The sequence below is a fragment of the Triticum aestivum genome, chromosome 2D (genome assembly GCF_018294505.1).
Source record: "Triticum aestivum cultivar Chinese Spring chromosome 2D, IWGSC CS RefSeq v2.1, whole genome shotgun sequence".
NCBI lineage: Eukaryota > Viridiplantae > Streptophyta > Magnoliopsida > Poales > Poaceae > Triticum > Triticum aestivum.
Genome location: NC_057799.1, coordinates 492,838,442 through 492,851,895, shown reverse-complemented (window position 1 = coordinate 492,851,895; position 13,454 = coordinate 492,838,442). Strand labels below are relative to the sequence as shown.

The window sequence follows — 13,454 nt, the reverse complement described above, 5'->3', positions numbered from 1 at the left end:
AATTTGCCATGCTGCGGCGATTAATTGCCGTGCGTTTGATCAGAATCCGACGTAGTTCAGGGCGTCCGTTTTTTAACCCCAAAATCGGACGTCAGATAATCCTTTTTAGTAATATGTAATTCCCATTGATATTTGCATTCACTCCCGCGCAAACAAAATTGGCAAAATTTGAAAAGGGCCGGTCCTGAAAACATGATATTTGAAAAGAACCCATGCAACTAAAAAAAAGAGCCCATGCAAATCAAAAAAAGAAAAAACATGTACAGAAAGACGAATCGCATCATATTCCCATGAGCCGAGAGCCCGAGTGGGAGAGGCAGGCCAGTCGCCCGGGAAGGCGACACAACCGCTTCGGACAGTCGCCTCCAGCCCAAAGCCCCAAGCCATCCCGCGATGCCCTCCCTCCTCTCCCCCTTCGCCGCCGGCGACTGCTCCGCCGATAAGTTCGACCCCGACTACCTCTACTTCCTCCGCCACCTTCGCACCGAAGGCAGCTCCTATGTCCTCGAGCTCCCGCCCGGCGGCGCCTCCCCTGCCCCCGTCATCAGGTACGAGTCCCCCATCGCCATCTCCGACGGCGAATGCGTCTCGGACCCCTCCCCGGGCGGCGCAAGCGCCAACCTCCGGGCGGAAGAGAGGGACTCGTCGGTGGAGACGCCCCCCTCGTGGATCGACTCCATCGTCGACATCGACGAGGATTACCGCATTTTCCTGCACCACACGTGCGTGGTGAATAACCGCCTGAAGCTCCAGATGGGGGGCGTCGTTGTGGACTACGAGCCGGACCCGGACGCCGCGCAATCTGGAGGCAGCAGCGGGGTCGAGGAGCAATCGGAGAAAGACGCGGCCGTTGCTTCCTCGGAGGGAGAGGAGCAGGTGGTCGACTCAGATGTGCCGGTTGTAATTATGCCGGAGCCGAACGCCTACGACTGGCGTGCGGATCCAGCCCCTCGTCAAAGGATGCAGGGTCAGGAAGATATTGGGCACAAGGATGCTCAGCCTCGCGTTGCTTCGGTGAGAATTTCCTGTAATCTCGAATACCTATTGTCGTTACGTTTTCACTGTTGGATTGTAGAACCGATCAGTGTGTTACTTCTGGATAATGAAACTGATCAATGTGTTACTGTTGGATGCTAAAACTGATCAATGTGTAAAGAATCTCATCTTGTTCGCCTGTTCTTGAATTGATTAGTGTGTAATAAAATGGTCAGTGCCAGTACCGTAGATAGGTCAACTATCAATTGACATTTTTGAAATCATATGAGTAATTATGTAGCATGTGCCTTGTTTCCATATTCCAAATACGAATATTAAGTGATCCTGCAATATATTCCCTCCGTTCCTAAATATTTGTTTTTTTAGAGATTTCAAATGGACTACCACATACGGATGTATAGACATATTTTAGAGTGTAGATTCACTCATTTTGCTCCGTATGTAGTCACTTGTTGAAATCTCTAGAAAGACAAATATTTAGGAATGGAGGGAGTATGTTTTAGAAAATATTTTCGGATGTCAGTAGTTCTGAAGAAATGGACCCAACCTTTTTTCCCAAACACTGAAACAAGTAGAAACATTAACGTCTTTAGAACATCAACATCACACCATCCTGATTGAGCATTTGTGATCAAACATAGCCCCCCTACTTTGTCATTTTTGTTTATTCTTCATTGTCTGTCACTTGATATAACGCAATAGTCATTCACTCTATCTACCTGTGGAACAGTCTAGGAGTATGTTAATTTAAGTTTTTTCTTGAAAAATGTTAAGCTAATCTACATTTTGTAATTGAGACATTGTCAATTGGCATTAAGCATCATCTATGAACTTCATAATAAAATTAGAAAGATTCAGCCAAAGTTCGTAAGGTGTACATCACTACATGTGTGTAGTGGCTATCTTTTTCCATTCTCCATGTCAACTACAATAAGTGATTTACTTCTCCTTTTTGCTTCCTACAAATTTGCAGTCACATAGATCAGGTGCTATATGGCCCCCACATATCAACCGTAGGCCAGATTCAGACTTCAAGCGAAGATTGATGGATGCTCTTCAGAAGCCATTTAGCCGGAAAGAATATATTAAGCTGTTTGACATGGCTTCTATTCGTACTCCTTTAGTGAAGTTGCGACAGGTGCGCAATGATGCAAAATTCTACCCTACCGAGGAGATGGGCAATTCGTATTTTGATCATTACCCAGGTATGCTATCATGTGTTTACACTGACAAGTACAGTATCTTTTGTGTCACCTTTTTTATAGTACTGCCTTTTGCCATCTTTCCCTTCAGAAATTTGTTTCTTATTGTTATTGTAATAAATCAACTGGGTAAAGTAAATTCTGCTGAACTGTATTTTTTACCCTTCATGAACTTTTCTGTACTGAGCTTGACGACACACTGCTGTGTTGTTCTAATAATCCTCGGTATTGCTAATTATCCCGTAGTGCTGAAATTCCAGTGCAGTATGGGCTATCCATCATTGTAAATGTATGTATTAGTATGGTGTGGAGTACTCTATACTTTTGATGGGCAGCTCAAATAGCAATCAAACATTTGAACATAATTTGTTCTTTATTCTAAGACTGTTGATGTGCCATAGTCAGGTACTCATTCTCTAGATTCTATTACTGTACAATTGTAATTTCCTTTTGCTTGAGAAGCTTTCGTTCCCTCTGACAAGTCACTAAGCAGTCCTTGGTATTGCAGTGAACTTAAGTATAAACTAGTAGCACAACACGTTGATACTTGCCCCCTCGAGAATATTAGAAATATTGATCCCAGGGTTTGTTAATGTGAGCTACTTTGTAACAGTTTGATGAAGGATGCTGTTTTTGCTTTAACAGTTCTGAGTTGTTGTGCTTATAGTACTAATTAATGTGGAAAAAATAGTAGATGTTCTAAAAAATTTCTGAAATTTTTTGTGGATGTTCGTGTTAGTGTCGCAAGCATGCTTGACAATTTTCATGCGAAACGGAGCAGCAGTGCTTCGTTGGTGAATAAAACAAATTTGGGGGTAACATTTGGTGTTCATTTTTTTTTTTGCACAGGCCAAAATGCTTAACATTTTTGCCTCAAAATTTGCAGGTAACATTTGGACGTGACTAAGAACACATAAAATTTTTGTCTTGATTTTTTTGACATTTCAAAAATTATTTTTGGGCCTGGGAGCACGTGCTCTGGGAGCCGAATTGAATTTCCGCTAATTAACACTCTTCGTTTATTTAACTTCAGATCTCGTCGAACAAGTTACAAACACTAGCTTTTCCAAGGGTTTAGCTCTGATGCGTGGATTTTTCTTCTGGTTACAGGTATCCTTTAATACTAATTTACGTCTGATAATAATATATCTGCACTAATTGTGGTCATGTCTGCAATGTTCACATTTCCATCTAAACCCAAAGTCCCAAACCCTTAAATCTTCTAGGTCATCTGCAATAAACTACAGTACTTTTTATATACTCAAATAAGTTTGTCACAGCTGGAGGACATGTATTCTTTTGGTAGAATTAGAAGGAGATGTGTCATGGATAGACTATTAGTTTGCAATGCAGCTCAAATATTGCCATTTCAAGATCAGGTTAGGGGGGGGGGGGGGGGGGGGGGGGGCTTGATACCAATCATAACGAAATCTGTAGTTTGCAGCATTAGTGTATACACTATCTTCATCGCATGCTTCTTCTATACTACTACGCATATGCTATCACATACTCCTTCTGTAAAGAAATATAAGAGCATTTAGATCACTACTTTAGTGATCTAAACGCTCTTATATTTCTTTACGGAGGGAGTACGTACCTTGGTAGCATGGAGATATTTGCAAACTGTGAAGTTTACACTTTTTTTTTGCAGAATAGTGCACACGAGGATCAATTCAGGCCATGGACAGATGATCTGAAAGATCAAGATGTTATTCCATTGATGGACTTAGATTACCCATTGCCTTAGTTCACTCATATTCTCTTTTGTGGAGATAATTCTTAAAGGGCGAAATCATTCTCAGTAGAGAATATTTGATTTTTATCATTTTATATATGGAGTGTGCGAATAAGTGCTGGGGCAGTCTGCTTGTGTGGTTCTTTCTCTTGGGAGAATAAATGTATATATTGCTCAACTGTTGAAAGGAGAAATCATTCCCTGTGAAATTGCATACATTCTAGGATACAACTGGGATCTACTCCCTCCGATTCTAAATATAAGCCTTTTTAGAGATTTCAATACGGACTACATACGGATGTATATAATTCTAGCTGCTATTGATCAGTTGATGCATTTCTCGTATTGAAATTGAGGGAATTGAATCTCACATTCTACTTTATGTCCGCATCACAATGCATCACATGACGTAGCGTTAATTAATGACCTAATTAAACTTGATTATGTACTCTGAAAATGGATCTGGTATAGTCGTGCTGCACCCTTGCAATGTCACTTTCATCTTTGGTGTCATCAGGGCACAACTCTGTTAGGGCTTGTTCGGTTAATCCTCCTCCCAAGAGGATTGGAGGGGTGTATTTTAACTTATAAGAGGTTTAAATCCCCCTCAAACCCCTTCATTCCCTTCGGATCCACACGCAACCGAACAAGGCCTTAAGCATTTCTTGCTGTGGTGCTAGAGAATTTGATTCCCGAAGCAGAAGTAAAAACTGATGAAAATTGTTTGTCCTCTTTGTAGTTTGGAGCTAGAGTTTAGTCCAAACTTGTTATTTACGAGGAACTTTTCATTAGACAAAAAGAAGGGGCTTATGTACAGCGATGACAAATTTTTGAAGGGAACTCATGGAAACTCTATATGGCAAACTAAAAACCGGTCAAAAGCTAGCCAATGCCCTCGTTGGCTTGGCTTTGGCGTGGCCATAAGCCAGTCACACTGCTTAATGTCCTCGAAAGCCAATGCCGGGCACTTGAAAAGGTGCCATAAAAATGCGGCGGTCTTTAGATCTCCCGCCATGGTTTCTCAAGGCGGCAGACAAGGCTTCTTGTGGGCTGGCGCGGATTGTGCAAAAGGACTCCCCCATCAGCCCTCTTGCCACCTTTGCAACCAGTGTGATGAAACGATCCAACACCTTCTTCTTCGGTGTGTTTACGCCCGCCAAGTCTGGTTTGGTGTGCTCCACTAGCTTGGCATCATCCAGCTCGTGCCCTCTTCGATTGATCACATTCTCCTGTGGTGGTGGTCTTCATGGTAGCAGACGATCCCTCCCAAGATGAAAAAAGGGATCAATTCAGTCATCATTTGCACCCTCCCATTGCATTTGGCTCGAGAAATAGGAGGACCTTCAAGAACAAATCCCTCCTCACATCGGCACTTGTCCACAAGGACCGCGACACTTTGCGCGAGTGGAAGATGGGAAATGGTAGCCTAGAGCGAGTAAATGTCATTGGATGTCCAGTGCCAAGACATGCGGTGGTCCTGGCCCAGACTATCTACCGGGAGTAAATGTCGTTGGATGTCCAGTTCCAAGACATGCGGTCGTCCTTGGCCCGGAGCAAGGCTGTTATGGGATAGCATCATCCAAAGGTGGACGGAGTTTTTTTTAGACTAAAAGGTGGACGAAGTTGCAGAGCTGAGCCGGGGAATGAAGACAGACAAGGCCACAGATCCAATTCTAATCTTTTCTTTGACCTTGTTCCAATTCTAATCTTGCACCTCATTCATAATCGTCCTATTTTTTCTGGTTCCGATCTTGAAGAGCTCCGGGGCATAGGCCTTGAGGGGGGCCTTACTGCTCCAGTTGTCATGCCAGAATAGCGCCTTCGCTCCATTGCCAATTGTGTTGGTGGTTGAGGCCCTGAATAAATCCATGTTGGCGGTGGAGGCACTGGAGAAGTGCTCCCTTGGTGATTGATTCGGTTGCGCTTCGTCATGGCTTCCTGCTTCAGACGTCTTTGCTGAAATATGTCTAGTTTTCCTCTTATTTTGTGTCTGGTTCTGTAATCTGTTAATACTGAGTGGTGCTGTCAGGTTTTCGTCCCATAGTGCTCGTTTCAATGGCGGACGGGCATAGTGGGTTTCCTGGCAGTGCGTTGAACTCGCTACCCTCTTACCTTTCTTCCTGGTTATGTGAACTATTGTATTTCCGTTTAATACAAATGGAAAGGGGTACGCCCGGTTAAAAAAAATGTTGGCGGTGGAGGTCAAGTTTGGCCGGTATCGGCATTGTTGATCTTTCTTGTTTCCTTTTATTGTCGGTTTTTTGCATGCTTGTCCCTCAATCAAACATGCCGTTGTATGCTTCTTTGGCCCTAGTTTTCTATAATCGAGCCAACTATATTCTTCTTCAGGAGCACTCTGCCCTCTTGGCTAGGTTCTGTCAAAAAAAGTACAACATGAGGTCTAAGAGCAAATCTAGCAGACCCCGCATCCGGCGCAAACCCGTATAATTCTGGCGATTATACGGGCTCGGTCCATTTTTCTTGTCAGACCAGAGCCCGCATCGGTGTCCGGCCCGTAAATTTTTTTGCCGCAGCCCGCAAACGCAACCCCCGAGCCACTATAACTGCGGGTTTGCGGGGCAGATGCGGGTCAAAACCCTATCCTCCCGCAGCTGCGTTCCCCTCCAATTCCCCACCGCGCCGCTCGATTTCTCGCCGCCGGCGAGCCTTGAACCACCATGGCCGACTCGGGGGATGAGGCGGAGCGCCGCCACCGCGCGCAAGCGGGGGGCGCGTCGGTGGCTCAACCACGGTGCCCGGCCGCCGCCGGCATTCAACCGGCGCGAGCTCGACGAGTTCGAGCTCGAGCGCGCCCGTCGGCGCCGCGCCTCCTCTGGCAACTGGTCCGCGGGGAGCTCATCCGGCTACGGGTCCGCGGGGTGCTCATCCGCGGGCGCATCGAGCTCGCGGCTCGTTCCGGTGAAGAGGGAGCCGGAGGAGGCCGTGCCCGATGCGCCGCCACGCCGAGGCGTCATCGGACCCGAGAACTACCTCCCACCGGGGCAGGAGGAGCTCCTCGAGCGTGTCGTCCTCGAGCGGTCGGCGAGGGATCAGGAGAAGATGGAAGAGCGCATCCGGCGCGAGCTCGAGTACGAGCGGCTCTTCCTCGAGATGGGCCTCACGGCATCGCAGGCGCACGCATCGAAGGAGGCCGACCTGTGCGTGATGAAGGCGGAGCAGGCGAAGCTCTACATCGACCTCGACTCCGACTCCTCCGACTCCGACTGATCGCCGCCGGTGTGCAGCTACCGCAGGAGCTCCGGTGAGCTCAATTTTGTTGTAGTCGTGCGGTAGCGTAGGCCCTGTCTAGCATATCTAACCTTTATGTATGTATGTGGCGTGTATGAACTTATTATGCGAAGAAGAACCATCTATGCGAGCGAGCTCCGGCGAGCTCCTGCTTAAATTTCTCGCGTGAAACAATTTTTTTTTTAAATTTAGGGGTTTGTTTGCGGTTTCTAGTCTGCTGCCGCAAAATCCGGCCTGCATAACCGCCCCCGTGCGACCTGCAAACACATTTTACAGGTCGGCAAAATACGGGGTCTGCTAGAGTTGCTCTAAAGTGCTCAATTTCTTTTCAACCCATTCGGAGGATTGGGCCTTACTTCTTGACTGGCCAAGGCGTTCGGCAAGGGGATCCGATTTCCCCATTTCTTTTCAACCTTGTGGTTGATGCTTTGGCCTCGATCCTACATTTGGCCAAACGAGCCGGCCACATTCGGGGGATTTGCCCCCATCTTGTGGCCAATGGAGGTTTGACCTGAAGGAAATATGCCCTAGAGGCAATAATAAAGTTATTATTTATTTCCTTATTTCATGATAAATATTTATTATTCATGCTAGAATTGTATTAACCGGAAACTTGATACATGTGTGAATACATAGACAAACAGAGTGTCACTAGCTAGTATGCCTCTACTTGACTAGCTCATTGAATCAAAGATGGTTAAGTTTCCTAGCCATAGACATGAGTTGTCATTTGATTAACGGGATCACATCATTAGAGAATGATGTGATTGACTTGACCCATTCCGTTAGCTTAGCACTTGATCGTTTAGTATGTTGCTATTGCTTTCTTCATGACTTATACATGTTCCTATGACTATGAGATTATGCAACTCCCAAATACCGGAGGAACACTTTGTGTGCTACCAAACGTCACAACGTAACTGGGTGATTATAAAGGTGCTCTACAGGTGTCTCCGATGGTACTTGTTAATTTGGCATAGATCGAGATTAGGATTTGTCACTCCAATTGTCGGTATCTTTGGGCCCTCTCGGTAATGCACATCACTATAAGCCTTGCAAGCAATGTAACTAATGAGTTAGTTGCGAGATGATGCATTACGGAACGAGTAAAGAGACTTGCCGGTAACGAGATTGAGCTAGGTATTGAGATACCGACGATCGAATCTTGGGCAAGTAACATACCGATGACAAAGGGAACAATGTATGCTGTTATGCGGTTTGACCGATAAAGATCTTCGTAGAATATGTTGGAACCAATATGAGCATCCAGGTTCCGCTATTGGTTATTGACCGGAGACATGTCTCGGTCATGTCTACATAGTTCTCGAACCCGTAGGGTCCGCACGCTTAAAGTTCTGTGATGATCGGTATTATGAGTTTTTGTGTTTTGATGTACCGAAGGTAGTTCGGAGTCCCGGATATGATCACGGACATGACGAGGAGTCTCGAATGGTCGAGACGTAAAGATCGATATATTGGACGACTATGTTCGGACACCGGAAGTGTTTCGGGAGGTTTCGGACATATACCGGAGTACCGGGGGGTTACTGGAACCCCTCGGGGAGTGTAATGGGCCTATTGGGACTTAGTGGAGAAGAGGAGGGGCGGTCAGGGCAGGCAGCGCGCCCCTCCCCCTCTAGTCCGAATTGGACAAGGAGCGCGCGGGGGGGGGGGGGGGGGGGCGGCGCCCCCCTTTCCTTCCTCCTCTCTCCTTCCCTTCCCCCTTTTCCTACTCCTACTAGGAAAGGAGTCCTACTCCCAGTGGGAGTAGGACTCCCCCCTTGGCGCGCCCTCCTCCTTGGCCAACCGCCTCCCCCCTAGCTCCTTTATATACGGGCGCAGGGGGCACCCCAAGACACAACAATTGATCATTAATCTCTTAGCCGTGTGCGGTGCCCCCTTCCACCATAATCCACCTCAGTCATATCGTAGCGGTGCTTAGGCGAAGCCCTGCATCGGTAGCATCATCATCACCGTCACCACGTCGTCGTGCTGATGAAGCTCTTCCCGGAAGCTCTACTGGATCGTGAGTTCGCGGGGCGTCACCGAGCTGAACGTGTGCTGAACGCGGAGGTGCCGTACGTTCGGTGCTGAGGATCGGTCGATCGTGAAGACGTACGACTACATCAACCGCGTTGTTATAACGCTTCCGCTTACGGTCTACGAGGGTGTGTAGATGACACTCTCCCCTCTCGTTACTATGCATCACCATGATCTTGCGTGTGCGTAGGATTTTTTTTGAAATTACTACGTTCCGCAACAGTGGCATCCGAGCCAGGTTATGCGTAGATGTTATATGCACGAGTAGAACACAAGTGAGTTGTGGGCGATACAAGTCATACTGCTTACCAGCATGTCATACTTTGGTTCGGCGGTATTGTTGGATGAAGTGGCCCGGACCGACATTACGCGCACGCTTACGCGAGACTGGTTCTACCGACAAGCTTCGCACACAGGTGGCTGGCGGGTGTCAGTTTCTCCAACTTTAGTTGAACCGAGTGTGACTACGCCCGGTCCTTGAGAAGGTTAAAACAACACTAACTTGATGAACTATCGTTGTGGTTTTGATGCGTAGGTAAGAACGGTTCTTGCTCAGCCCGTAGCAGCCACGTAAAACTTGCAACAACAAAGTAGAGGACGTCTAACTTGTTTTTGCAGGGCATGTTGTGATGTGATATGGTCAAGACATGATGCTATATTTTATTGTATGAGATGATCATGTTTTGTAACAGAGTTATCGGCAACTGGCAGGAGCCATATGGTTGTCGCTTTATTGTATGCAATGCAATCGCCCTATAATTGCTTTACTTTATCACTAAGTGGTAGTGATAGTCGTAGAAGCAATAGTTGGCGAGACGACAACGATGCTACGATGGAGATCAAGGTGTCGCGCCGGTGACGATGGTGATCATGACGGTGCTTTGGAGATGGAGATCAAAGGCACAAGATGATGATGGCCATATCATATCACTTATATTGATTGCATGTGATGTTTATCCTTTATGCATCTTATTCTGCTTTGCTTGACGGTAACATTATAAGATGATCTCTCACTAAATTTCAAGGTAAAAGTGTTCTCCCTGAGTATGCACCGTTGCCAAAGTTCGTCGTGCGGAGACACCACGTCATGATCGGGTGTGATAAGCTCAACGTTCATCTACAACGGGTGTAAGACAGTTCTGCACACGCAGAATACTCGGGTTAAACTTGACGAGCCTAGCATATGCAGATATGACCTCGGAACACTGAGACCGAAAGGTCGAGCGTGAATCATATAGTAGATACGATCAACATAGTGATGTTCACCATTGAAAACTACTCCATCTCACGTGATGATCGGTTATGGTTTAGTTGATATGGATCACGTGATCACTTAGATGATTAGAGGGATGTTTATATAAGTGGGAGTTCTTAAGTAATATGATTAATTGAACTTGAATTTATCATGAAATTAGTCCTGGTAGTATTAGCATATCTATGTTGTAGATCAATAGCTCGCGTTTAGCTCCCCTGTTTTATTTTTGATATGTTCCTAGAGAAAACTAAGTTGAAAGATGTTAGTAGCAATGATGCGGATTGGATCCGTGATATGAGGATTATCCTCATTACTGCAGATAGAAGAATTATGTCCTTGATGCACCGCTAGGTGACAGACTGATTGCAGGAGCAAATGCAGACGTTATGAACGTTTGGCAAGCTCGATATGATGACTACTTGATAGTTTAGTGCACCATGCTTTACGACTTAGAATCGGGGCTTCAAAGACGTTTTTGAAACGCCACAGGGCATATGAGATGTTCCAAGAGTTGAAATTAGTATTTCAGACTCATGCCCATGTCGAAAGGTATGAGACCTTTGACAAGTACTTTGCCTACAAGATGGAGGAGAATAGCTCAGCCAGTGAGCATGTGCTCAGAATGTCTGAGTACTACAATTACTTGAATCAAGTGGGAGTTAATCTTCCAGATAAGATAGTGATTGACAGAGTTCTCTAGTCACTATCACCAAAGTTACTAGAACTTCGTGATGAACTATAATATGTAAGGGATAACGGAAACGATTCCCAAGCTCTTCGTGATGCTGAAATCGACGAAGGTAGAAATCAAGAAAAGCATCAAGTGTTGATGGTTGACAAGACCACTAGTTTCAAGAAAAGGGCAAAGGGGAACTTCAAAAAGAACGACAAGCAAGTTGCCGCTCCCGTGAAGAAGCCCAAAGCTAGACCCAAGCTTGAAACTGAGTGCTTCTACTGCAAAGGAAATGGTCACTGGAGGTGGAACTGCCCTAGATACTTGGCGGATAAGAAGGATGGCAAAGTGAACAAAGGTATATTGGATACACATGTTATTGATGTGTACTTTACTAGTGTTTATAGCAACCCCTCGGCATTTGATACTAGTTCAGTTACTAAGAGTAGTAACTCGAAACGGGAGTTGCAGAATGAACAGAAACTAGTTAAGGGAGAGGTGACGATGTGTGTTGGAAGTAGTTCCAAGATTGATATGATCATCATCGCACACTCCCTATACTTTCGGGATTAGTGTTGAACCTAAATAAGTGTTATTTGGTGTTTGCGTTGAGCATGAATATGATTTGATCATGTTTATTGCAATACGGTTATTCATTTAAGTTAGAGAATAATTGTTGTTCTGTTTACATGAATAAAACCTTCTATGGTCATACACCCAATGAAAATGGTTTGTTGGATCTCGATCGTAGTGATACACATATTCATAATATTGAAGCCAAAAGATGCAAAGTTAATAATGATAGTGCAATTTATTTGTGGCACTGCCGTTTAGGTCATATTGGTGTAAAGCGCATGAAGAAACTCCATGCTGATGGGATTTTGGAATCACTTGATTACGAATCACTTGATGCTTGCGAACCATGCCTTATGGGCAAGATGACTAAGACTCCGTTCTCCGAAACAATGGAGCGAGCAACTAACTTATTGGAAATAATACATACTGATGTATGCGATCCAATGAGTGTTGAGGCTCGCGGCGGGTATCGTTATTTTCTGACCTTCACAGATGATTTGAGCAGATATGGGTATATCTACTTGATGAAACATAAGTCCGGAACATTTGAAAAGTTCATATAATTTCAGAGTGAAGTGGAAAATCATCATAACAAGAAAATAAAGTTTCTACGATCTGATCGTGGAGGAGATATTTGAGTTACGAGTTTGGTATTCATTTGAAACAATGCGGAATAGTTTCGCAACTCACGCCACCTGGAACACCATAGCGTAATGGTGTGTCCAAACATCGTAACCGTACTTTATTAGATATGGTGCAATATATGATGTCTCTTACCGATTTACCACTATCGTTTTAGGGTTATGCATTAGAGACAACTGCATTCACGTTAAATAGGGCACCATCTAAATCCGTTGAGACGACACCATATGAACTGTGGTTTGGCAAGAAACCAAAGTTGTCGTTTCTTAAAGTTTGGGGTTGCGATGCTTATGTGAAAAAGTTTCATCCTGATAAGCTCAAACCCAAATCAGAGAAATGTGTCTTCATAGGATACCCAAAGGAGACAGTTGGGTACACCTTCTATCACAGATTCGAAGGCAAGACATTCGTTGCTAAGAATGGATCCTTTCTAGAGAAGGAGTTTCTCTCGAAAGAAGTGAGTGGGAGGAAAGTAGAACTTGATGAGGTAACTGTACCTGCTCCCTTATTGGAAAGTAGTTCATCACAGAAATCTGTTCCTGTGACTCCTACACCAATTAGTGAGGAAGCTAATGATGATGATCATGTAACTTCAGATCAAGTTACTACCGAACCTCGTAGGTCAACCAGAGTGAGATCCGCACCAGAGTAGTACGGTAATCCTGTTCTGGAGGTCATGTTACTTGACCATGACGAACCTACGAACTATGAGAAAGCGATGATGAGCCCAGATTCCGCAAAATGGCTTGAGGCCATGAAATCTGAGATGGGATCCATGTATGAGAACAAAGTGTGGACTTTGGTTGACTTGCCCGATGATCGGCAAGCCATAGAAAATAAATGGATCTTCAAGAGGAAGACAGACGCTGATAGTAGTGTTACTATCTACAAAGCTAGACTTGTCGAAAAAGGTTTTTGACAAAGTTCAAGATGTTGAATACGATGAGATTTTCTCACTCGTAGCGATGCTTAAGTCTGTACGAATCATGTTAGCAAATTGCCACATTTTATGAAATCTGGCAAATGGATGTCAAAACTACATTCCTTAATGAATTTCTTAAAGAAGAGTTTTATATGATGCAACCA

General features: G+C 45.0%; 1 protein-coding gene across 3 annotated transcripts; it reads left to right on the top strand.

Moving 5' to 3' along the window:
• Window positions 1-308: 308 nt before the first annotated feature.
• Window positions 309-4,215, top strand: LOC123054047 (uncharacterized). 3 transcript variants are annotated; one of them, XR_006426039.1, is made up of 5 exons: window positions 309-1,014; window positions 1,970-2,201; window positions 3,048-3,084; window positions 3,232-3,308; window positions 3,850-4,215. XR_006426039.1 is itself a non-coding variant. In XM_044477702.1 (4 exons), the coding sequence occupies exons 1-4, from the start codon at window positions 394-396 to the stop codon at window positions 3,888-3,890; spliced, it is 966 nt and encodes a 321-aa protein (XP_044333637.1). In that variant the 5' UTR covers window positions 309-393; the 3' UTR covers window positions 3,891-4,215. The 3 variants fall into 3 exon arrangements, 2 of the variants coding, with proteins under 2 accessions (XP_044333637.1, XP_044333636.1); XM_044477702.1 differs by lacking the exon at window positions 3,048-3,084 and having other exon boundaries at window positions 3,855-4,215; XM_044477701.1 differs by lacking the exon at window positions 3,048-3,084.
• Window positions 4,216-13,454: the final 9,239 nt, after the last annotated feature.

Coding starts and splice junctions, on each gene's coding strand:
- LOC123054047 (XM_044477701.1), top strand. CDS start 394: ATGCCCTCCCTCCTCTCCCCCTTCGCCGCCGGCGACTGCTCCGCCGAT. Junction 1,015..1,969: donor CTCAGCCTCGCGTTGCTTCG/GTGAGAATTTCC, acceptor ACAAATTTGCAG/TCACATAGATCAGGTGCTAT. Junction 2,202..3,231: donor GTATTTTGATCATTACCCAG/GTATGCTATCAT, acceptor ATTTAACTTCAG/ATCTCGTCGAACAAGTTACA.